The 23902-nt window shown below is 60.6% G+C and overlaps 2 protein-coding genes across 3 annotated transcripts; one reads left to right on the top strand and one right to left on the bottom strand.

Annotated features, from left to right (window-relative positions):
• Positions 1 to 9491: 9491 nt before the first annotated feature.
• MSRB1 (methionine sulfoxide reductase B1) lies at positions 9492 to 12493 on the bottom strand. The gene is made up of 4 exons (XM_076351089.1): positions 12416 to 12493; positions 11730 to 11872; positions 11500 to 11614; positions 9492 to 10832 (listed from the first exon to the last, which is right to left on the bottom strand). The coding sequence occupies exons 1-4, from the start codon at positions 12468 to 12470 to the stop codon at positions 10801 to 10803; spliced, it is 345 nt and encodes a 114-aa protein (XP_076207204.1). The 5' UTR covers positions 12471 to 12493; the 3' UTR covers positions 9492 to 10800.
• A 5560-nt stretch (positions 12494 to 18053) lies between these two features.
• Positions 18054 to 23717, top strand: LOC143166523 (testis-expressed protein 2-like). 2 transcript variants are annotated; one of them, XM_076350948.1, is made up of 11 exons: positions 18054 to 18965; positions 19126 to 19326; positions 19429 to 19732; positions 20058 to 20275; positions 20496 to 20642; positions 20747 to 20846; positions 21010 to 21142; positions 21252 to 21389; positions 21644 to 21856; positions 22196 to 22316; positions 23085 to 23717. In XM_076350948.1, exons 1-11 carry the CDS (start codon positions 18060 to 18062, stop codon positions 23208 to 23210), a joined length of 2607 nt encoding a protein of 868 aa, XP_076207063.1. In that variant the 5' UTR covers positions 18054 to 18059; the 3' UTR covers positions 23211 to 23717. The 2 variants fall into 2 exon arrangements, with proteins under 2 accessions (XP_076207063.1, XP_076207064.1); XM_076350949.1 differs by lacking the exon at positions 21644 to 21856.
• The last annotated feature ends 185 nt before the right edge of the window (positions 23718 to 23902 follow it).

Here is a 23902-nt window from a genome sequence, read left to right as displayed (position 1 = left end):
CCATAAATTCACCAACAAATAACCCATGTCCGACTGGCATCACCAGCAGCAATGCAGAGGCAGTGGGGGCCTTTATCGGGGGCTGTGGCAGCTCATCCCTCCACGCAGCACCAGGGAACAACAGATTTTGTGGCAGGGGACACCAGGCTGTGCACCAGCCCCAGTTCCAGCCCGCGTCCGTCCATCGCTATGTGCTGTGCTCCACGCATAGAGCAGGGGGCTTAAGCTTTGGCCCATTTTTGCCGACACCTGGACCAAGCAGTGCCAGTCCTGTCCGGGAGGTACAGGCACGGCCACGCTCTCACTGTGCATCCCTTCCCCTCCTGCAGACCGCAACACCAGGAGGCAGATGTCTGCCTTGCCAGAGCTCTGATGGAAGGTGTTTCCATTTGCTCTTATAATTTGTAGCAACAAATCACTTGTTTTGCCCTAATTTTGCAATTACAGGATGGTAGCTCTGGGCTACAAGCAAACGCAAATGCCTCAGGCTGGGGATCAAACCAGTGTCGCACATGCACCCGTCCCTGCATGGAGCAGCAGCGTGGTATGATGTACACTGCAGTTGCTGCTAATTAGTCACTAATTTTACAGACTTTTTAATGGTTTGCAGTCATTTAACCTTTCCCATGGGCTGGAGCCCTGCAGCCAGACCTCTCCCGGTGGACACCAGGAGAGCTCTGCAGCGGCTCCCCAGGGAGAGCGGGGCGGCAGTGCCGGTGGAAGAGCAGGACCCTCGGCGCCAGCCACAGCCCCATCCCCAGGATGCTGGGGACAGCCTGGGAAACGTCGAGAGGCACTCACAGCCTGGCTGAGGCCGAGCTCGGGGTGGTCACAGCTCCCCTCGGGTGTTCCCACCTCCCCAGGATACCGAGATCCAAAATATCTCTCCCCCTGCTGTCATGCAAAGCAGAAATTCAGATCCTGGACGAAACTGGATAACAATGATCCTGCTCCATCAGCGACCCGCACAAGCCCACATACAGGTTCAATTTGGGCGCAGTTTTTGAGATTTAAGCAGTGCCCTGGCTTGACGTGGGCTGTCTGTGAGAGCACGTTTCCTCCCCAGAGCCTACGTCCAAGCCACGGGTTTGATAAGCATCAGGATACCGCGCTGGCCTCAAATGGAGAAATTAAATGAATACCTTGCATATTTTGGAAACTCATGCACGTGAGCAGCTGTAATTGAAGACACGATCCGTCTCGCCCTTCAGCATGTATTGGCAAATTACAGCCTTTTGTTATCTCCCTGAGTTTAATCTGCATCAAGGCAGAGGCATTCGTCTCGCGTTCGCCCCTCGCAGGGAGCCCAGCTCCCAGTGAATCCCTCAGAAACAAGAAACGCTCCAGGCTTATCTTCGCCCATCGCGCAAACACCCGTGCCGAGAAAGCCCGCTGCACATGTGGGCGGCTGCCCTGGCTCCAGCCGGGTGTTTTGGCACATCTGTGCCACCCGGTGCTCGGCACAGCTGGGATGTGCTGCACGGGGGCCTGCAGTGTGCAGAGCGCTGCCCCGGGGACCTCGGCTATGCAGGAATATGCAACCATTGGGTTTTTCTTTTCCCCCCATAAATACCGTACTTCCAGGCTAACCTGGAACAAGGCAGACAGCAAAAAAAAAACCCCTCAGCAAACCACAGCCCTGTCCTGTCCGTGTGGCACAGGAGCCCCAGCAGTGACCCAGCTTTGCAAGGAGCCTCCTTCAGCCCCGGGGAGCCCAAGGGCTCGGGAACGTGTCCCACCGGCAGGCTGGGCTGCACCGACCACCATGCTCCAGAGGGAAACCCCTTTGCAAAGAGCCTGAGAGACCACAGCAACCTCCTTCCCATGGGAAACCCAGCTGAGAGCTGCAGTCCCCCTTTCTAATGCCTCCCGCTCCCCTGGCAGCCCATCGCCATCCGCGTGGGTCCCACCAGGGATGGACACAAGCCCCAGTAATACGGTTTCCCTGCAAAGACCTGCTCGGGCTCACAGCTCTCTGGAAGACTCAGGCACCCACAAAACAGGGTGTTCATCAGGGGTTGCGGGTGTATTCAGAGCAGGGGGTGCAGGAGCCCTGCTGAGCAGCACCCCCAGGATCCGCCACCCAGACTGGGGGCTCCGCACTGCGGCTCCCACCCCGCAGCCAACATTTCACCCTGATGTTTATTAGCATTTATGCGGCATCTATTGTTCAGTTTTTTAAATACACAATAAAGCACATAAGATGAGGATGCAGCTCAGGGTTGATGTTTAAATCAGGTCTTGGGGTTTTGCTCCGTTCAGCCGAAGCAGTTGCTCACCGAATGGGGCCATCAGACGGAGGGTTTGCTCCTGCTGACTCCAGCGATCTCCATCTGAAGGGTCTTGGGGCTGCAGCATCGACAAAGACCCCCAAGCAGCCTCTGCCCCAAACCACAGCTCAGCTCATCCCAAGAGGGGCCAGGTCTGGCTGCTCCCTCCTTTAAGCCCTGCTCTGGGTGATGTCTGAGCCCAGGTGGAGCAACTCAGCCCCATCAGTGTCCCCAGCCCCAGCCCTGCCCTGCCCTCCCTGCTGCACTGCCTGCTCGCCCATCAGCTGTGCAGGCAGGATCAGGCCCACGGTGCCCAGGAAGGGCCTCCCGGTGCCCCGTTTCTGCAGGGCTTTCAGCAGGCTCATGCCCAGTTCCAGCACGGGTCCACGCGCCGGTGAGCCGGGCACATCCTCAGCTGATGCATCCAACTCTGCAAAGCAACGGGGCAAGCAGGGCCGAGCTCTCCGTGCCCGTCAGCTGGTGCTTCTGGGCTGGGAAAGGACATATTTGCCCATTGCTCAAACTGAGGCTGTTTTTTAGCAGGTCATTAATTACAGCGAGCTTTAAGGAGCCAGGAGGCTGACACAGCCAGCCTGATGAACCGGCCCGCTGTGGGTCCTGTGGACCCTGAGAAGTGGTTAAAGATAAGAGCTTTTTGGCAATGCAACAGAAGAGGGTGTCTCCCTACCTCAGAGGCGTGCTGGGAAGCATGGCCGAGGCCAAGCCCACTGGCGGCACCAGCAGAGCCTCCGGCTCCCATCCCGCAGCGCCGTAGGGTGATGGGACAACCCAGACCAGCTCTATGGGGGCTGCTGGCCTCCACCTCGCTTCGTGGATGAGCTGGAGGACAGGGAGGGTCAGATACACCGGGTACCGAACAACCCAGGAGGTTCAAAAGCTCTTTGAGCACAAAACCCGCAATCCCTCGGTGCCTGTTTCCATCCGAGCACCGTCTGAGCCGGAGCAGCACAGGCAGCCGGTCCCCGCCGGTGTCCCCTGCATCCCGCCGGAGCGACCGTGCCCAGTTGTTGCCATCCCTCTGCTGCGCGTGGGCTGGGCAGGAAAAGCAGACAATCTCCAGTATTGCATCTTAGGAGCCATCAGTTAAATGAGCTATTTTAATTAAGCGCAATCTAAGTTATGCGGTAATGTCAGGAGAGATGATAGAAAACACTCCACTTGGCCTAGCCAGCAGGGAAGGATGTATTTCACAAGCTTCATTAGCCTGTGACCCGTCACCGACCTCGCCCCATGCACGTGCTTGTGCACGCTTGCACGCTTGCACCCACAAACCCCACTCGCTTCGAGCCGTACTTCCCGGGAAAAGAGCAGGCCACCCGATTTCTGTCCTGCTGTCCAGGATGGGCCGATGGAAAGCACCGCGGTCGGGGTTAGCTTGTCTGGACAGAAGGCAGGGAGCTGCGCCATGCAGCGTGCCATGCCCCCACGCCTGGACGGACAGCCGGGTGGACACGGGACGCGGCAGCACCTCCCGCCTGCCCTGAGCGTTTCCCGAGCATTGCATCCCCGTCAGAGCCTTGACACTTCGCCCACCAGAGCCAGCGGCTTAAATTAATCTGAGATTAACTAGTTCGATCTCTTACTTTGAATTTTATGCCTGTGAGATTTTTTTTTTAAAGCGCAGAGAAGTTAATTTCCAGCAGAGCTGTCGTGCTGCTGGCAGGCACAGCCACAGCCATAAAATACCAGCCCCGACTCAAGACGTCAGAGGGGAACAAAGATAGACTGTGATGCAGAAAAGATGCACGCATTTAAAATAATCTCCGAAGAATGCAGCACAGCCCTGAAGACACATGTCTCCAGCGTCTCTCCCGAGCTGATCTTTTCCTCTTTAAATAGACTGCACCGCTTATTCCCTGCTGGTGGCTTTCCAGCCTTTATTTTGCTTCTAATAGCGATGCAGTTCAAAACCATCATCTCCTCCTGGTCCCTCCAGGACCAGCCCCTTGCTGGCTGCTGCTCGCCAAGCGCGCGGCCAAGCGCGCGGGCTCCTCGGAGGTGGCCTCCGCACCGCTGCTATGGAGCACCCGGAGCAAGAGCCCGCGGCCCCGGAGAAAATGTGGGTTTTGCAGAAATTCTTGGCAGTCCTCCCACAGCTTTCCTACTCCCGAAATTAAAGGATCGAGCTGCAGCAACCCCTCCATCTAAATTAAAACGAGCTATATTTACTGTTCATGCTAATTGAATTATATTAACTCCGAGCTGGATGATAAGCAGAACTGTCCCTTACAGTTCCTGGTCTTAATATGTTTAGCGTTCAGACAAATGCACGCCAGTGTGTCATCGTGTTCAAAGCGGAGGAATTTGGTCCTGGGCTATTTTCACCCTGCCCTGACAAGGCTGGCCGGGAACCCAGGGGTTTTTCGGGGTTTGTGGTCCAGAAGCGCTGGCGAGTCCAGTGCGAACGTGGCGTTTCTTCCTCCGGCACTGGGGAGGTGAAACCCCGCCGGGGCGGCACAGGCGGTGCTGCATGGTGATGGCAGCGCCGAGATGGGCTTGGGGCGATGACGGTGCCGCACGGGCACCAAGCAGAGGGTGGTACCAAGGACGGGAGCGGCTTATCCCCTGATCCGTATCCCCCCCTTCTCTGCAGGGCTACAGTAGGGCAGGATCCAGCCTGACCCTGCTGCTGCTGCAGGATCCCGTCCCGGCGGTGCCGTCCCCACTGTCCCCATCCGGGCGGGTGCACGGCCGGGTGGGGAGCACCCACCCAAAAGTTGGGGCAGCGAAGGGGTCCTGGCTGGGGCAGAGCACCGTGAGGCAACAGGACAGAGATATCGGCGGAGAAGCAGAACATGCCATCAGCCCTAACGCCATCAGGATGAACTTAATTCAAAAAACTCGGGCAGGAGGCTGCACTAAGGCCAAAGGACCCTGCCAAGAGTCACACTTCCTATAGTGACGTGCATAAAAAGCTGGACATGTAAGACACGAAGAAAGCACTGTCAGGGTAGGCCAGTGCCAGCCAGCAAATATATAACAGTGGGAACATGAAATAGTAATCACTGGTGTATAAAACAATAGGAAAAACCTGCCTTTTGAGGCAGCCATCAATCCTTACTCAGCAGGGAACATCAAGAGACACTAATACCATACAGGTTCTGCTTAAATATTTGCCTTCCTTAATGCTCACGCAAGAAGCTTTTGCTTTGAAGTTGAAAATAGACTGTAAATGTCTTTTGTGTGAGATGAAACATGATAAGACATGAAACCAGGAGGCTAAACTGTAGTTAATCACGGTGGTTTTACAAGCAACAAATCATTATTGTAGACAGTAAAGTGTAGCACTTAAAAGCGCATGCCACGAGGCTCGGCAGAGAGGAGAGCCCCGGCTGGCCATCACCTGCCACCGGTGGGTTTTCAGGTCGTGGCCCATCGGGGCGGCCGTGGGAGCAGCCGCGGCGCTGGACCGATGCTGGCGCAGGGCTGGACCGATGCTCCCAAGGCTGGACCGATGCTCGCACAGGGCAGGACCGATGCTCGCACAGGGCTGGAGAGATGCTGGCGCGAGGCTGGACCGATGCCGGCACATCCCAGAGCAGCTTTCCCCGGCGGGGCCTTTCCCAGGGACCACAGGGGCGATGTGTTTTGGGGATGGCTCATCCAGCTCCACGCCGGGGCACGGGGAGGGCAGGAGCGCTGCAGGCATCCCTGCGCCGGCACTGCCGTTTCAGAGGCTGGCACCGGCTCTGGCTGCGCCCGCAGCATGGGAAGTTTTGGCTGGGGGTGATTTGTCCCACCCTGGGCAGACTCTGGGATATCCACGCAGGGAAAGCCACCCCCGAAAACTTGGGATACGCTTGGGCTGAGGATGGAGCCTGCTGTAGACACGGCTCTTTGGGCACGGGAAGGGCAGCACCACCATCAGCCCACGCCGTGTCCTGGTGCAGCCGGCATCCACTGCCGAGCGCAGGAGCATGCCTGCACCACGGCACGCACAGCCGTCCCGGGACAGGTATCTCCCACATCAAAAGTGAAGATCATGATTAGAAGCGATGTGCACTTGGGAGCGTGAGATAAGACCCCAAAGCAAGCGTATAAGTATGACTGATTAACAAATAAACCCTCACTAATTGCCTTAAAAAGTGAGATCTCAACAGCCGGGGAAGGAAAAAAAGAGAAAGATTTAAATTTTCCTTGGGCTAAACATTTTTCTGGCGCGCTCAGACTCGCTCTGAATGTTTCCAGTCATTATCTCCCTAATTAATATGCACCACAAACCGAAAACAAATTTCCCCACCTCGTGGCTCTGGGAGGTTCAACCGGATTAAACAAACCTCAGGAACGAGGTCAGCGATTGCCCCCCGCCCGGCGAGCAGCGTCTCGGGGTGGGAGGCAGCCCAGAATAGCGACAGATGAAGTTATTATCGGCGACTGAAGTGGAATAAGCCTTTAATTTTCTCCAGCTGCTGCTGGATGTGCTGAGAGACAGGTGAGCTCCCCGGGACGGAGCGGGCGAGGCGGCCGATGGGGAGGCACCTCGCCACCCGACAGCCCCCCGCGTCTCGGGGAAATCAGGGGCGTGTAGCGGTTTCTTAATTATCATCACCTTGTTTTCTGTAATTGACACAAAACCAGCTCCGGCCCTTATTGCATTTTCACAGCCCCAAAAGGAATTCAAATAATCCCTTTTAAGCAAACTGATGCTCCATTGCCCATCACCGGGACGGGACCTTGGCACGGCTCGGGGTCGCGGCTGGGGCCAAAGGTGCCTGTTTGCCGGGGCCCGACTGTGCGAGAGCACCCCAAATCAGGCTGTGCTCCCTGCCCCAAGGGACGCCCCAACGTGTAAAACCCCCAAAGCGCTGCTTTGGGGTCTCGGTGCATTTTTACAGCCAGATGCATCCTCCTGCCCTCGGCGTGCCACCATGCCCACGGACCTGCCGGCACGGGGAAGCCCGTGGGCTCAGCCGGCGTGGGAAAAACTGTCGATCAAAGGGTAAAATTAAATAAAACGACACAAACAGAAAAGAAGGAGCCGTCCCTGCGAGGCCGGGCAGCCCACTTGAAACACGAGTGAAAATTTCAGGTGAAAGCAGCCGGCTGCACGCGGAGGACTGCCTGGCCAGCCGGCTCGCTCCTCCCGCCGTGCTGGCTCCAAGGAATAATGGTAATTAGAGTTTCCTAATGCCTCCAGGTCATTTTCTTTTTCCTTGCGTAACGTAATTTCTATAGGGCTTGTCGTCTTTATTAGGAAAATTAATCTAAATCTCGCTGTGTTCTGGCCGCTTTGCCGGAGCCATCCTGAGGAGGGTCAAAGAGGCAGGTCCTCTTCATGGCATGCAAATAAAAAAATTAAAAAATTAAAAAGGGAGGTCAGCTGGAGGCTACGGCGGAGGAAATTAATGATTTTTTAAACAACCAGGGAAGTTTGCGTCGGCCTGGTAACATAATTCAATTTCTGTCATTAAACCCGCGTCGCTGATGTGAGGCCACTTTTGCCCAACTAAGCAAAATCCTTTTATTAAGCCAGAATTGTCATTAGTGTAATAATAAAATGAGGATGAATGAGGGGAAGGACTGGCCGCAGCCCAGCGTAGGCGATGGGGATGCCCGGTGCCGCAGAGCGAGGGAAGGGCAGAGCAGGTTTCCCCCCGGCCCCGAGCACCCGCAGCGGTCCGGGGAAGGACGAGGGACCCCACGGTGCCCGGGATGGCTGGGGGTGCTCGGCGGAGCTAGGAAGGGGTTAGGGATGGGATCTGCCCTGCAGGGTCGCATCCTGCACCCTTAGCACCAGGTGCTGCCGATACCCCTGGCCAAAATCCCTGCTGGCGTTGGTGGCTCCGGCCAGATTTCCAGGAAAACGTCCCATCCCTATTTAAACCATCCTGAGTTTTTTTGGCTCCGGGTAATTTTCCTTCTCGTCGCTGCAAGGGTGGGAAGGCGAGGCCACTGCCGTGCCCACCCCAGCCGCGTCCTTCCCTCCCCGCAACGCTCTGGGGAAGGGTTAGGAAAAGCACTTGCACCCTCCCGTGCCTGCGTCCGCGAACTGCAAGGCGGCGTGGAAGCGTGGCTGCGTCCCCCGTGGCACACGGTGCCGGAGAGCCCCCCACGAGCGGGAGGAATCACCGCCGTCCCCTCGATGCTGGCACTCCCAAGGAGGTTTCCTTCCACCGCAGCGTCTCAGGGGAAACCACCCCAAAAAATACCTTCCTTCCCAGCGCCGGGGGCAGCGGGGCGGGAGGTGTCCCGGGGACGGACAGTCCCACGGTGCTCCAGGGTGGGAAGCAAAGGGGCAGGTCCTGCCCTCCGGGGCTCGCGTGGAGGTGGCCAGGCCAGGGGCCAAGCAGCAGATCAGAGGATTAATCGGTTGAAAAGCAGCTTGAACCTTCAGGCTGGAACCTGATTAGTAATTAGAGCCGGAGGTCGTCCCGCACACGGGGAAGGCGGCGAGGGCGATGCCACGGGGCACGAGCCAGCGGCAGGGCAGGAGGGAGACGTGGCGCTGGCTCCTGCGCTCCAGAGCAGACTTCATCCCCTTGGAGGAGGGAACTGGAGTCTGGCAAAGCCCAGCTCAAGTCTCCAGCCTCCATGAACCCACTATCCAACCCTGCCGGGGCGAAGAGACCTCTGGGAGGCAGGGAAGGGTTGCAGCTTCCAGTCTTGCAGGCAGCTTCATGCGGGGAAACTATCGTGAGGCACCGCTAAAACTCATATCCCTTCTGCCCAGAAGATCCTGCCAGCCCAGACGGTACTAAGAACACACTATGAAACAACCTAAAACCAGCTTCAGCTGGGCAAAAATGCTAACTGGAGCGAAAAGGAAACCTTCCCCAACGGAAGTTTTGACCCCGGGAATGCCTGAAGGCCTCCAATGCATCAGCATCCCCCTTTCCCATGGCAAAACCTGGGGTAACGGTTACAGATACAGGATAAAACCACACGCGCCAACCTCAGGCCAACCCTTTGGGTTGCGAGACCACGCTGGGTGCAAGACAGGCTGTGTCCACACCTCAGGCCACCGGGTCCACAGCTGGAGATAGACTCCAGACGAAATCTGCTCTCAGCTTTCTGGCCAGGGCTTTGTACCTGCATTTGTGCCTGCCTTGCACGCATCCCACCACCGGCGCAGCCCCCGCATCCTTGCATCCAAAACTGGAAAACCAAGCAGAGAAGGAATCCCAGGGCAGATGCACCAGGGTGCCATCATTAGTGCTTTTGGGAAAAAAAAAAAAAAAAAAAAAAAGGTTATTTCTCCAACACAGTGAATCAGTGCTTTATTTTCAGTATTGCGAGAGGTACAAGACCTGAAGCTCACTGCTGGTAATGAGCTGGCGCGTTGCAATTTTTATCAGTGCCCTCGTAATGATGGGATTGAGGCAAAATACATGCAGAGAAAAGCCTCTAACGTGCCCCTGAGCACAGCCGCACCGTAACAGCGCCGGCAGCGCAGCCTCACCAAACCGTTCACGCGTTGCACTAGAGCTGCACCACCAGACCCACGGGTCAGCAAAAGCTTTGCTGTCTTCAAAAATCCTTGCGTGTTGATTTCAGAGGAGGATTTGGTTTCTGGGACAGGGAGGGAAGGCCACGAATCAGATGCTGAATTAAGGAGAAATCAGTGTCGCAGCCCTTCCGAGCGCAGAGGAAATGCAGACGTGATTCCCAAAGCCCGAGTTGTGCAAAGCGTAGCCCGTGAGCCCGATTCTGGCCTCCCTTGCACCAGTGCACAGCAAGGAGGAACCGCTAGTGCCACTGGGGTTTATAGCAGAGTGATAAATCTGGTGTAAGGCCAAGTCAGAATCAAGCCCAGAGGACATGAGAAATCTAGAACTGTCTCTGCTGTGTGCAGGATGGGTAGAGGGGTGAAATACCTGGATGCTGTCTAGCAGGATCATAAAATCATCCTTGCCCTAGCACCCTGGAAGGGTTTATATAGAGCAATTCATACCATGATCCCAGCCCAGAATAGCACCAGAGATTAACACAGACTCTGACCTCAGCTAATCCAGCTCCCTGGAAATGCCAGCGGAGCGACTCTGGATTGCATCGGTGCCACGTCAGAATCGGCCCCTCCTGGCTGTGATCTGGAGAGCGTCCTGGCTGGGCTGAAGTCAAGAGCAAAACCGCCCCAGAGCTCAGCAGCGGCTGGACCGCAGGCACACGCGCTGCTTTAATGGACAAAACCAAAAGGACCCAGCAGTAGCTGCTACCGGCAGAGGCGAGGATGCTGGGGAGAACAGACGGTTGGGGAGGGGGTAAGGACGGGTAAAATGAAGAGCTGTAGCCTTTGCATCACCCCAACTTGTGTGAAACACCCTCAGGCGCAGGTCACACAACCCACCACCCAGCAAGCACAGAGCTTCAGCAACCCCGTTATCCCCTCGCCTCCTCCGTGCTCCTCCCAGCACCCCGAATCGGAGCAGCCCTGAGGAGGGAACCGGCCAGGGGAAACCAGGAGCTTCTTTGGGGTTTCTCTTGCTCCCAGTGCCCTCTTGACCGGACGGTGCACCCCAAGGTGTGAACGCAGGATCAGCCCAAGAGCAGTGTACCAAGTAGAGCAGCTCGCTTACTTCTCCTTCAGGTCCTCGTCTGCTTTGCCTAAAAGAGGGGGAGGAAAAAATCAATGTTCCAGAACCCCCAGCCCCTTTTATATGGTTATTTTGCTACACGCAGTTAACATCTCACAACCATCGCAGTCCGAGAAGCAGGACAGCAAGTCGTGGCCGGGGTGCTGCCCTAAACTCGGCCTAGACTCCCAAAGTCTTTTTCTGACTCTGGGGAAGCAAACAGCATGACAACCACAACGGCGAGAGGCCCTGCCCTTCCCCACAGACCCGCTCCCTACCCGTAGGGCAGCTGCAATATTCAGAGCTCCCACCTGACTTCCACGAGGGGTGAACCAGCAAATTCTCCCAGCCCCGTTTATGCCACCGCAGGAGCTCCCTGCCCTCGCTTCGCACCACTAGCGGAAAACCCCCCAACGCTCAGCCGCCCCTCGGACACGCGGAGACCTGCGGCCGCATCCAGGAGCTCCAGCACACTCTGCATTTCACCGTGGGAGGTCAGGGAGCCCCTGCCGAGCCGCCAGCTGAGCAGACTGAGGCATGCGAGATTTGTTGAGGATGCGAGTGGCTCCTTGGCTTATCGGAGCTGCCAGCTACGCCCCGCCGAAAGCAGTGCATCGCGCACGGCGTGGCCTGGCTATCAGCAGCTTCACCAAAAATAACTACGTGGGCTGAAACAGCTGCCAAGCCGCAGCCTGTACCTTTCGGGACAAACTTCAGCGAGCTGCTGAATATTCAGAAGCGGGACTGCCCCCTCTTCGGCCCGTCGTTGAGGAACTCATGGCCGAGCCCGTTGCCACACTTGCCACAAGACACCTAGAAATGCAAGGAGAGGGTTCGGCAGCAAGCCGTCTTTCTCAGCAGACAGGCTCATGAAAAAAAAGCCCGTGGGATTTTTTTTGCTGCTTCCCAAGGGTTTCAGAATCGGCACCTTTAAAGCCCCCGGCCGCTCCTTGCGCTTGGACACGCTGTCCTCGTGGACGGTCTCGGTGAAGGCTGGCCACGGGGACGAATGCTCGTACTTCGCATGGCTGGAGAACAGCTCGTGGCCGCACTTGGCACAGACGTAGATGCCTGGGGAGGGCGGCAGGAGAGGGGTCAGTGCTGGGGGGCACTGCTCCCCGGCCGGCTCCCAGCAGCGATTGCCAAAGATCGGGGGGGGGGGGGGGGGGGGGGGGAGCGGTGGGGACATGTCAGCAGGGTGACATGGGACACTCGTGCTGGACTTTGCCCGCGTGGGCCACGGGGCAGGACGCACATCCCCTATAGGGGCTCCTCTGCAGGACGGGTCCCCTCCAAGCCAGCCCCTACAGGGACCCTCCCAGCCCCACTTTTGTAGGCAGCGCCCCCCCCAGCCCCATGGGGGGGGACCCCCCAACAAGGACCCCAGAGAGGGGACCCCCAGCCCGGTCCCCGCGGATGGAGGATGCCCCACAGGAAGGACACCCACCCCCCCACACACACCCCACACACACCCCGGGGTCCGCAGCCCCTGCGGGGGACGCCCCCACCCCCTCCCCCGGCCCCACGGGGGGATCCCCCCGACCCCACCCCGACCCCACGGGGAACCTACAGACCCCTCGGGGAGCCCCCCCCCGCGCCCCCGGCGCCGCTCACCCGGCTGGAAGTGGTCCTTGAACACCTCGCCCCCGAGGAAGGAGCAGAAGGACATGGCTGCGCCCGCCGCCCCGGCCCGGTTCCGCCCGCCCCGGCCCCGCCCCGGCCCCGCCCCGCCTCCGCCGCGGCGCCGCCCCGCGGCCGGCAGGGGGCGCTGTGGGGCAGGCGGTAACGGGGGGGTGTCCCGGTACCCGCGGGGGGGGGGGGTGCCCCGCTCCGCCCCGCGCCCCCCCTCCATGGGAAACCCCGGGCCGGGCCCCGCAGCCCCCGCGAAGGTTTCCCGGGCGAGGAGGGGGCGGTGGGGGCCGCCCCGCCGGGCTGCGGGCGCGGGGATGGGCGGGGGGGGCGCGGGGCGGGGCGGAGCTGCGCGGGGCGGAGCGGGGACCCGGCACGGTCCTGCGGATGCTCCGGCACCGCCGGCTGGAGCGGGGCGAGCTCCAGCCCGGCACCGGTCATCCACACCCGATACCGGGACCAGGACGGACCCTCCACCTCCAGCACCGGCTCTTCACCCCCGGCACCGGCACCGGCACCGGCACCGACCCTCCTCTCCCGGCACCGGCATCAGTCCTTGGATCCCGGCACTGGGACCGGCCGGCCTCCTTCAGCGCCGGCACCGGCACCGGCACCGTCTCTTCTTCCCCGGCACAGGGTCCGGTCCTTCCCCGGCACCGGGACTGACCCTCCTCCCTTCCCCCCCTCCCCGGCACCGGCACCGCTTCTCCCCCGGCACTGGGACCAGCCCGTCACCCCGGCGGCATCGGGACTGCTCGTCCTTCTCCAGCACCAGGACCGACCCTTCCCCGGCTCACCGGGACCTCCCGTCTGGCCCAGGTACCGGCGCTGCGGGAGCGGGGGACCCGCGGGGAGGGGGCCGGGGCCGGGGCAGCCCCAGCCCCCCCAGCAGCGCTGCCCGGGGTGGGTGATGGAGGTTGGGCAGCCCTTGGGACGAACTGGGGGCTCCCCCCACCACACACACGCCGGGGTCTCAGTGGATGGGGTGCGGGCGCAGGCTCAGTGGGGACCACCCGTCCCGCCACCCCAGGAGCGCAGAGCCAGGGGTCACCCGTGGGGACCCTCCCCACGGAAGCCAGAGTGGGGGGGCGATGTGGGGTCTGAGCTGTGTCCCTTTGTGGGGTGCGTGGGGCTCCTGGAGAAGGAGGAGGCAGCAGCCCCGCGTATGGCAAGGTAAGGGCTTTGAAGGTGAACCGCAGGCAGCCGGCCCCTTGGCAGGCTCCGGGAGGGGGTGAGCTGCTTGCGGCTTCCTTTTCCTTCCAAAAAAACGGGCACCACGAGTCTCTTCTTCCCTAGTTTTATCTGAGAACCCTTGGATGAGTCCTCATCCAGTGAGCTCTCACAGAAATTGCACCTTCCTTGGTGCAAGAGCAAAAATGCCGGTGCCCTTCGGACACAAGCCAGGTACTGTGCCGAGGAGCCAGCCCTGCTGCCGGAGCCCTGCGGCCCGCAGCAAAGTGCTCGGATGGATCCCTGCTCCCTAATGCCAATGGACGAGTCCATCAGCCAGGAGCTCACCCCAGGGTTGTGCTCGGCGTGGAAACCCCCACGTGGGGCCGGCGCTGGCGGTGCTCCTGCCCACTGGATGCTGCTGGTTTGAATTAGGTCAGGCTTTCATCTCGGGCAGGCTGAGCTCCCCGCTCCAGCCCCAGGGATTGATGATTCATGGCAGGCGCCTGGGCAGGGGGAGGAAGGGGCTCTCGCTGCAGCACCGTGGGGCAGCGGGGAGCCGTGGATGCACCATGTCACCGCATGGAGAACGGGTGACGTGCTGTTTTGAAAGCACCTTCCTTACGATCCACCAAGATCAGACAAGCGGGGTGTCAGGAAAGGGTCCAAATAGACTCAAGGGATGTGTACACCTTCGGGGTGCAGATTTTCAGCCAGCGGAAGGAGCCACAGCGGCCGCCGGGACCCCATGTCTCAGCCGTATCGTCCACCCAGACGTCTGCTGCCAGCCAGAAAGCCTTTTCAGAAGGTGAAGCTGTGCCTGTGCTAATGAAAGAGATGGGCAAACCGGCCAGGACCTTCCCCAGGGCTGCGTCCTGGTGAAACCAGAGCTGAGAGCTCTCCTGTGAGCTGCAAGGGCCATGCCACGAGGGATGCGAAGGTCTGGGGATGGCCCAGGCTCCCTTTGCTCTGGGATGGCCGCCCTGAATTAGTAGCTGCTCTCGGCATCAGCAGCAGCCTCTGTGCAGGAGGTATGGGAGAGGGACGGGGACAGCTGAGACATGGGGGCGAAGCAAAGTCCGTAGCAATGGAAAGGCTGAGCTCAACCCTGGGACAGCACAGGGTGGCGGGGAGGCTTTGGGAGTGGGTCACTGGGGGACCAGACCGGGTGCTGGGGCTGGGCGCTGAGGCTGGCTGGCTCTGAGCGTCCCGGCAGGCACAGCCACCGTGGAGCCGTTCATGCGGTGCTGAAGCCTGCCTGGCTCCTCGCCCCCCCAGCGGCATGAAATCCACTCCAGTATCCACCAGTAAACTCCCTGAGAAGGAGCGATGTGATGTGGAAGCGGGAGCAGAGGATGGAGCTGGGATCCCGCACTGCCCTACCCATTGCCCAAAGTTATGTCTTGAGGTTGCAGTGAGACTTTCTTCAAAGCCCCGCGCTCCTTAATCACAGGATAATGCAGAGAGCTCTCCAGTTACAGTGCTGATAACCACAGCAATTTGATTTCTGTAGCGGTATATTGTGGAGATAATTAGATGAGGGTTTTCCAGCTCGTTTGGCTGGGTGATGAAAGCCTCCTCTGCGCCCAGGCAGAGCTGTGCCACCATCCCCGCCAGCAGTGCCAGCCCTCCGCCCCCACCACCGGCACCTCTAATTAACTGGAGAGAGCTGCTGGAAATTAATTTTTCAATTAACTCTCCCTGATTTCACAACAAAAGCAAACACCAGTCGGGCAGTGCCCACCTGGGAGCGAGCGGCTCAGGGCACCGATGGGGCAGACCCCGGCGTGGGGAAACTGTCTCTTTCCAAGCGGTTTGTAGGTATTGCACCCTGGGGTGAGCTAACGCCGGGGTGCACCACACCGTGCCGTGCCATGCCACGCTGCGCCGTGCCGCGCAGGCGCCTGCTGCCTCAAAGGCACCAGCCCGCTCCAGGCTGCAGCTTGTCTCTGTGTCAGGTCAAGTCCAAGTCCTGAATTTGAACCAGAGCTGAGAGCAAGGAGCAGAAATTCAGAGCCTGGGTCCAGCAGAGAGGCTTGCTGATGTTTATGGCTTCGGTGTTTTCAAGAGCGGCGAGGGGGCTCGGCAGTCGTTAGGGATCTCGTGTCCCTGCCCAGCTGGGGCACTCGCAGCTCTCGAGGCTTTGCAGAGATGCGACCTTCCCGGGCTGCCTGTCCCAAGCACCAAGTCTGAAGCCGCTGCCGTCCCCATCCATCCATCACCCAGCCGTGCCCACCCAGCTACCCCTGGCACTTGATGAAAATGCTTGCAAGGGCCTTCATATTCAATTTATCCTATAAAGAGCAAAGAGAATCCCCCCACCCTGCGCAACCCTGTGGTCACAGGCTGGGGACGAGCTCTGGGCTGGAAGGTAGGTTAGCGCTGACACTGAGGAGCCGGCTCCAGGGGCACCCTCTGGGCTCGATATTTGCTCTCTGACCCCTGAGCCAGCAGCAAAGCTTTCACCGGGGCTGCTCCGTGTGGACCCTCCATCTCAGGGTGCCGGTGGTCCAGCCGTGGCACCCAGCGGGGTCCATCCCTGGTGCTGCCCACCCTCCCGGCCACCCACGCTCCCTAGAGGTGGCTGCATTTCAGCAGCGTATCTATAGCCCCCGCTGTACTTGACGTCCCTGCCAGATGAAAACTCCCATGCAAACCCAGGCTATTATTATCTCCGTCTTCCACTGTGCTAATGGTCTCTCAGGAAACAGTCGTCTTTTTTTTTTTTTTTTTTTTAGCTTTTAAAACCCACGAATACTGGAGTGGTGGTAACGCAAAGCCAGGCACGGCGGAGCGGAGCGTCGAGCCCTCGCCGAGCGCAGGGGAGCCGGCATCCCCCTAACCCGGCAGGCACGGGGAGCGGCGTCTGGGCAGGACCAGCCCCAGGGCTTTCTGGTAGGCACGGCCGAGGGCTGGGGGGGGTGACGGGCAGCACTGGGGATGCTGGGGGATGGCTGTGGCACGGGGCCACCGGGAAACCTGCATGATGAGGGGCAAGTGGGGGTCCTGGCTGCCTCCCACCTGCCTTGCTTGGGTGGGAGGTGTACGGGGCCCTGCAGGGTCAGGAAAAGGGGCCCTTCTCAGGCCCAGCTCTGCCTCTCGTTTTCCTCTCTCGCTCCCCATTTTGGTGTTTCGGTGCTTTGCATGGCGCCCCGGACCGCTCCGTCTGCCGGGGGGTGCCGGTGGTGCCGGCAGCCCTGCCTGCGGGATGGATGGCGCCAGCCCCACAGCCAGGGTTTCTGCGGGGTGCTGGGCATCACCAGGGTAATCACCCGCGGATTAGTTGGGGTTAACAAGTGGCTCCTGTAAATCAGAAGCAAAGCAAAAGCCACAAAGGGTGAGATTATATAAACGGTGCTGGAGGCAGCTGCGGCACAGCCTGTAATTAATTCGTGGCAGTGAAGTGCTTTGAAGATCCAGGGCGACGCGGATGCCGGGTGTAAGGCAGCCCGAGGGGCAGCACCCGCCGGCGGCAGGGTCCTGCTCAGCCCCAGCTCCCACGGGACGGTATCCCCGCTCCTGCTGCAGGGATGCTGCGAGGGGAAGGGGGCAGTGACAGAGCTCGAGCACCTCACGAACCTGCCGGGTGCTGGGCTCAGCCCCGCGATGGCCCTGCAGAGCCCATCCTGCAGCCTCCATCCTCCCTCCCAAAATCACACACGCATGGCTCGGGAGCAGGGCCAGCCTCGTTGCTTCAGCAGGAGTGCAGCGATGGAGGGATCACGGTGGCTGTTGGGGATGGGACGACACTTTGCCATGGCCAGGAACACACTCAGGGCTACAGAAACTTTATGTGTTAGGAAAACTTCGTGCCCCTCCAGTAAAGCCAGAGATTACTGACCCCCTGCTTCCAGAGCATCCTCCCGCTGAACTGGGGCCACAGCTCGGGCTTGTTTCTTTTCAGGTTTATGCAATGCATTAAGCAAGGGCCAAACCACTGTCGGTTAAGCGAGAAACATTTAGAGGAGTCAGAGAGTCCTGCCCGCTGGCGTTGCATCCCTCCTCACAGCCCCTGCACTTGCACTGGGGCCAACGTAACGTCCTGGTGTGGGAAAATCCCCCTTGTGTCGCTGCAGACCTGGCTCACGGCTCCGGGTTCTCGGAGGCCCTGTTGCTAATTGCCTGCCTGAGGTTTATCCTCGTTATACGAACGGTTCCCCGCACGCTATCATTGAGCTCATCTTACCGTGGTGCCTTCTCTGTCCCATCCCTGCCGGGAAGCGCAGGAAGAGCCACAGGCTTCCTGTCTGCTGGCAGCCCATGGCCCCAAGGGCATCCCGAAATAGGGATCACCCAGCCCGCGGTGCCGAGGTCCCCAGGGACACCCCACTCCTGCTCGGCAGCTCGTGGTGATGCTAATGGGGAAGGCAGGACCGGGGCAGGGACATGCTGTGCCTCGAGGTGGCACAAAGCTGAGCTGCTTCCTCCCGTTCCCTCGGCAGCACCGGTGCCGCTGGCGATGCGAGCGATGGCAGACCAGGCTGCGGTGGTGGCGGCGGCCACCTCTCCAACCCTGGCACCGTCCCCGGGCTCACCACGGCGTGGGGACACCGATGGGCTAACGCCCCGTCCCACCGGCACCAGGGAGGACGACGGCGGCCGGGACGGCTGCGGGCTCATTTTCACCATGGACACGGACACAAAGCTTCCCCCCTCACCCCAGCCTGGGGGGATGCTCCTGGCTGACCTCCCACGGGCCCCCCAGTCCCGGCTGAGCCCGGCCAAGTCCCACACGGCCCCGTCCTCTCCCAGCATCTCCCCGTCGGAGAGCCGCGCCGCCCTGCTCCGGCTGCGGGAGGCCAGGCTGGAGGACACCAAGAGGCGGCTGTCAGAGGCCGTGCAGGAGCCCCTCTGCCGGCTCAGCCGGCTCATGGCCGAGGAGAGCAGCCCCGCGCCCCGGGCGAAGGCAGGTGCCGGGGGGCAGGAGGTGGGGGGCAGCCCTGGGCAGGCGGGGGGCCGTGGGGCTGGGGGACGCCGGTCCCGGGACTGGAGCCCCTGGGAGCCCACCCTGAACTGCCGCTACGAGATCTGCTCCTACGGGGACGTGATCCAGGTGGTGGAGGTGGCGCAGCGGGATGCCGAACCCCGGCTGCCACCCCCCGAGGAGCTGCCGCCAGCACGATCGGGGGCCACGGTGCCGGGCAGAGCTCTCGCCTCCATCGCCCTCCTCGCCTACGGCTACTTCGTCCTGCCGCTGCCGCCCTACGCCGCCGGCCTCTGCCTGGGGCTTATCTGCGGGCTGGTGCTGGGCTTCCTTGCCGTCCTCCTCCTCATACCGAAGCCTCCGCCAGCAGGACGGGGACCACAGGGCTGCCTGTGCCCCGACCTGCTCCCGGGGGAGCCGTGGGAAACCCACCGCCTCCAGGTAGGAGAGGGGTGGTCTGGGATGGGGTGCTGGGCGGCGGCTGGAGGGGAGCCCAGGGTTTGGGGTGCAGCACCGAGGGGGTGCCGAGCCCGCAGTGGATGCAGGCTGCCACCCCGTATGGCACAGGGGGAAGCAGCCGGCTCCCTCTCCTCCCACCCAGGGCTGGATGAACCAGCTGCACGTCTACGACCCTGAGCTTTTCCACCCCTCGCTCACGCACTCGGTGCTCGCCACGCTGGATGGGGCCACCCTCAAGCTCTCCTACCCCAAGAGCAACATCCCACGCCGAGCCACCTTCGAGGAGGAAATCCTCGACACCGTCTTCGTCAGCCACCGCTGCTATGACCTGACTGATGCCAAGGTGAGTCCGGCAGCGCCAAGGACTCTCCCGTGGGAGTAGGGGACTCTCCCCTTGTGGGGGACCCCCTGTGCCCTGTCCTCACCACTGCTCTCGGTGTTGCAGGTCTTCCTCTGCCCCCCAAGCCTGGCCCGAAAGCGGACGTGGAACAAGAAATACCCCATCTGCGTCCTCCTCCCCGACCTGGCGGACGTGGAGTGCAGGAGCAGCGAGGAGCACAACGCAGAGCTGCAGAGGAATGAAGGGACGAAGAAGGTGCCAGTGCCAGGCCAGGATGTCCCAGGGGACTGCAGGGAGAGGTGCCTGTACCTCTTCGGGCGGACTGGGAGGGAGAAGGAGGAATGGTACCAGCACCTCGTGCGAGCCTCCCGTGGGACACCCAGCAGCAGCCACGGCAAAGCCAGGGCAGGTGAGAAGCAGCCATCCTGGCCTCTGCTCTGTGCCGGGTCTGATCCAGGGTGGGAGCTGCACGTGTGCTGGGAGGACGAGCCCTTGGTAGGCAGCAGTGAGCGTGGGGGGAGATGGAGGAGCCCAGAGCCAAGAGCATTTGCAGCAGCAGGGAGAGCCTGGAGGATCCCCCTTGCCAGTACAGGGTGGGTGGCATGTCGCTGGCATCACGGACGGGCAGCATGTCACCGCATGTGCATCGTGGCACGTCACCGTGCGTGCATCGCAGCCAGGCAGCATGTCACCTCTCATGCCATCCTGACCCGCTCATGTCCCCGTGTCTCCAGGTGTGGGACCAGCTCCGCGGAGCAGCAGCAGCAGCAGCGGAGGGAGCGCCGAGGACATCCCCTCCACTGTCCCACCCAAGGACCTGGCGGGAAGCGTCCGACAGAAGATTTTCCTGGATTACAGCACCTACATGGCCCGATTCGTGCCAGCGCAGGTGGGGGGCAGCCCAGATCGGAGCCCTTCTCACGGAGCACTGGGCAGCCCCACACCCATGAAGGTGAGTGGGACAAATCCAGCACCGGGAGTGGGACACGAGCGCTAAGCAGAGGCTGATGGACCCTGCGTGCAGCCACTTCCAGTCCTGTGGTTTGTCTCCTCCCTCCCGGCACCACGGTTTGAGCAGCCAAGCCATGGTGCAAGGGAGCACCCAGCCAGCGGGTCCCACTGCTCATGGGGCCACCTCACTCCAGGGGCTCGTGGCTTCTGTCCCTCCGCAGCTCGGTGAGGACACGGCTGGGCACAGCGAGGCATGCATGGCCTGGATGAACGCGCTGGTGGGGCGCATCTTCTGGGACTTCCTCCGGGAGCGGTACTGGGCCGAGCAAGTGTCCAGCAAGATCCAGAAGAAGTTGAGCAAGATCAAGGTCAGAGGCAGGAGCATCACAGCACCCGGGACAGCCCCATCCCCAAGGCCCCACGGCGGGTGCCAGACTGTGGTGATCATCCCCATGTGGTTTCCCTCCATCAGCTCCCGTATTTCATGAATGAGCTGACGCTGACGGAGCTGGACATGGGCACATCCATCCCCTCGGTCCTCAGTGCCTCCAACACCACCGTCAATGACCGAGGTAAGAGCCCTGCAGAGCGGCAGGGATCCCAGGGCTGGCTCCACAGCAGCTGTTATCGAGGTGCCAGCCCGGTCCCCGAAGCAGGGAGATGTCGGCAGGCACACGAGCAGCCCTCGGCCCCTGCAGTGCTGACAGGGGCTTGCCCCGTCCCTCTCCCCGGCAGGGCTCTGGGTGGACGTGGAGGTCACCTACTGCGGCTCGTTGCAGATGACGCTCGAGACGAAGATGAACCTCTGCAAGCTGGGGAAGGAGAGTGCTGCAGAGGAGAGCTGCCCGGCAGAGGCAGGCGGAGAGGGGTAAGGAGAATGTGCATTACTGGGTTTCATCCTCCTCCTCCTCTTGCCTGAGCGAGGCAAGAGGGTGCTGGCCCCAGGGCACCCCTGTGATGCTCCTTGGGGCTCGCAGCGCCAGGCCACGGCTGATCCTGCTGGCAGACAGCGATGCGGAGTCATCCAGCGCCGGCTCCTCCGATGAGGAAGACGTCGCTGCTGCAGAGCCTGTGGGAGCCCTGGGGGAGCGGGTCCCACCGCCTGGTGCCGAGGGGTAAGGGGCTGTTTGGGGTCTGCGCCACGGGGTGTACGGGGAGATGCTGGGGGAGGCACGGTGCTATGCCAGCACAGGGGCTGGGGGCCAGTTTCCCCGGGAGGGCACACACAGGCATCCCGGCACATCATGGCAGCCCTTCACAGGGGACTCCTGTCCCTGCGGGGTGCTGTGGCAGACGGCCAGGGGATGCCGAAAGCCAGCACGGCTCTGGGTCTCACTCTGCTGCTGAGCCGTGGCTCCGCTCGCTTTAGCCACGTCAGCAGCAACAGCACGAGCCGGAAGATCCTGCGCTTTGTGGATAAGATCGCCAAGTCCAAGTACTTCCAGAAGGCCACTGAAAACGAGTTCATCAAAAAGAAGATCGAGGAGGTTTCCAACACACCGCTGCTGCTGACGGTGGAGGTGCAGGAGCTGGCAGGCACCTTGGCCGTGAACATCCCCCCACCACCAACGGACCGTGTCTGGTACCAGCTCTCCTTCCTCCCATGCGGGGACACACGCGCATCCTCCTTCCAGCTCCCCTTGCTCCCTGTGGCTCAGCCAAGGAGCCAGCTCTGGGGCTTCGTGTTCATCTGGGGTGCCAGCAAGCCAGAGCTGTTCTCCCAAAGGGAGTCGGAGACCTCAGACTCGTTTCTCCTGGTCTCCACCCAGGCCAAGACAGGATCTGGGGACCCAGAGCTCCCGCTGCAACCCAGCCACCTCCTCCCAGGAGGCAGGTCCCTAAAACCCAGCAGTGGGGCCACGTGGGCTGTGCCACATATTCGAGACGTGATGCTTTCTGCCTCTTTCCTTTCCCTTTGCAGGTACAGCTTCCGAGTCCCGCCCCAGCTGGAGCTGAAGGTGCGCCCGAAGCTGGGCGAGCGGGAGGTGACGTTCCTCCATGTCACCGAGTGGATCGAGAAGAAGCTGCAGCACGAATTTCAGGTGTGTGGTCTGTTAGAGGGCTCAGCAAACCCTGCTGAAGCACGGGCATCGCTGCGATCAGGGATAATCAGACCTCAGTTTGGGCCAGGGTTATCTCTACAGAAAGCCAACATCTGATCTGGTCTGTCCAGCTTTGGACAGTCAAGAAACACAACCTAAGTAACCAGTTCCAAGGGCTGGTGCTCTGAGCACTAGAGTGCTTGAGGAGAAGTGGTTTCCTCCCAGCATGTGCAGCCCTGCCCCAAACAGGGGGGGGTTAGGAGTGTCAGCAAGTCCCAGGCAGACACCCCCCAGAAGGGCTGAATTCACCCATCCGCTCTGGTTTTGGGATGTTTGGGAGATTTACCATCACAAGGTACCCGCTGGTTTGTTTTCAGCCTCTCGCCTTTGAGACCTCTGCTCAAAGAGCAGAAATGTCCCCACAGATGTTTAGGTACCCAAATCCCCCCAAAGAGCTGCCCATTTGAATGGCTTCCAAGTGCTGGTCCCTGCCCTCTGCCATGACCACCCTTGAAGCCATACAGGTGGGCAGGGCAAAGAAAAACTGCTCCTCTTCGTCCCCATCCTGAGATACCCAGAGCCGGTAATCCTCTAGGGCCAGGCACGGTCAGCTGCTGACGAGGGGACGGGAGCCCCGGACCTTCTGTTCACAGCCCCGGTTTCTACCCGAGTGCGGCTCCTGCCAAGGCCACTTCCCGGCAGATGTGTCGCCAGTCAGGCAGCGGTATTCAAAACCACCTACTTGTTATTCTGGATCCCCCTTTTCAGAAAATCTTGGTGATGCCAAACATGGACGATCTCATCATTCCCATCATGCGCTCTGGCCTGGATCCTCAGCCACCCACTGGGGGACTGCCCAGGGACCTACCAGCCAAGGGAGAGAAGAGGCTCTGAAGCACAGCCCCACGGGCAGGGCAGAGACACTGCACAGAGCTCAGGGGCCTCGCCGGGACACGGAGCCAGCCAGGGCCTGGCCACTGACCGCATCCAGGGCTATGCCCTGGGGTCTGAACTGCTCGGTTCATCTCATCCTCAGCACTTTTGTAGATGAGCCGCCTCCTCAAATACTGCAAGCACACGTTCAGAGCAGAACCAGACCCAGGGCAAGGGGTTTGCTGGAGACCCAAGTACTTCATGCGCCTCCTACCAGGTTCCCAGGACTCCCGATCAAGGGGGCAGCTCTGGACCAGCGGAGGGCTGGGCTTTCTGCTGTCTGGTTCCCAAAGAGGGTGCAGGACGCCCAGACCAGTTCTGCACTGAAGGAGTTGTGATCACCGCTGATCCAAGACATCACAGCTCCAAGACACGTCACACCCTCCGCTGCAGGCAGCTGGACTGCAAGGAAAACATGGGTGGGAAATGAGTCCAAAATCTGAATAAATCCATCACTGCCCGGTCTTACCTAGCAGCCATCTTATTGTACACGAGTTCCCACCTCTGCTGAGGATGCCGGCTGGGATCGTGGGGCTTTGTGCAGAGAGAAGTCCACGGGTCATACTTTCAGCTCAGCAAAAGGAGTGCCTGAGTGTGCGTGTGTGAGAGGCGGCGAGGGGAGAGATGGTCAGTGAGACTGGGCAGAGGCAGGT

This window comes from Aptenodytes patagonicus, chromosome 13 (assembly GCF_965638725.1).
Source record: "Aptenodytes patagonicus chromosome 13, bAptPat1.pri.cur, whole genome shotgun sequence".
Classification (NCBI taxonomy): domain Eukaryota; kingdom Metazoa; phylum Chordata; class Aves; order Sphenisciformes; family Spheniscidae; genus Aptenodytes; species Aptenodytes patagonicus.
The sequence above is the reverse complement of the archived record's forward strand: the minus strand, read 5'-3'. Positions and strand labels throughout refer to the sequence as shown.

Bases quoted from the DNA above. Each gene is read 5' to 3' on its own strand.
- LOC143166523 (XM_076350948.1), top strand. From the start codon at position 18,060: ATGCGAGCGATGGCAGACCAGGCTGCGGTGGTGGCGGCGGCCACCTCT. The intron at 21,857-22,195 runs GTACCAGCTCTC...TTCCCTTTGCAG, and splicing joins CCACCAACGGACCGTGTCTG to GTACAGCTTCCGAGTCCCGC. The intron at 22,317-23,084 runs GTGTGTGGTCTG...CCCCCTTTTCAG, and splicing joins AGCTGCAGCACGAATTTCAG to AAAATCTTGGTGATGCCAAA.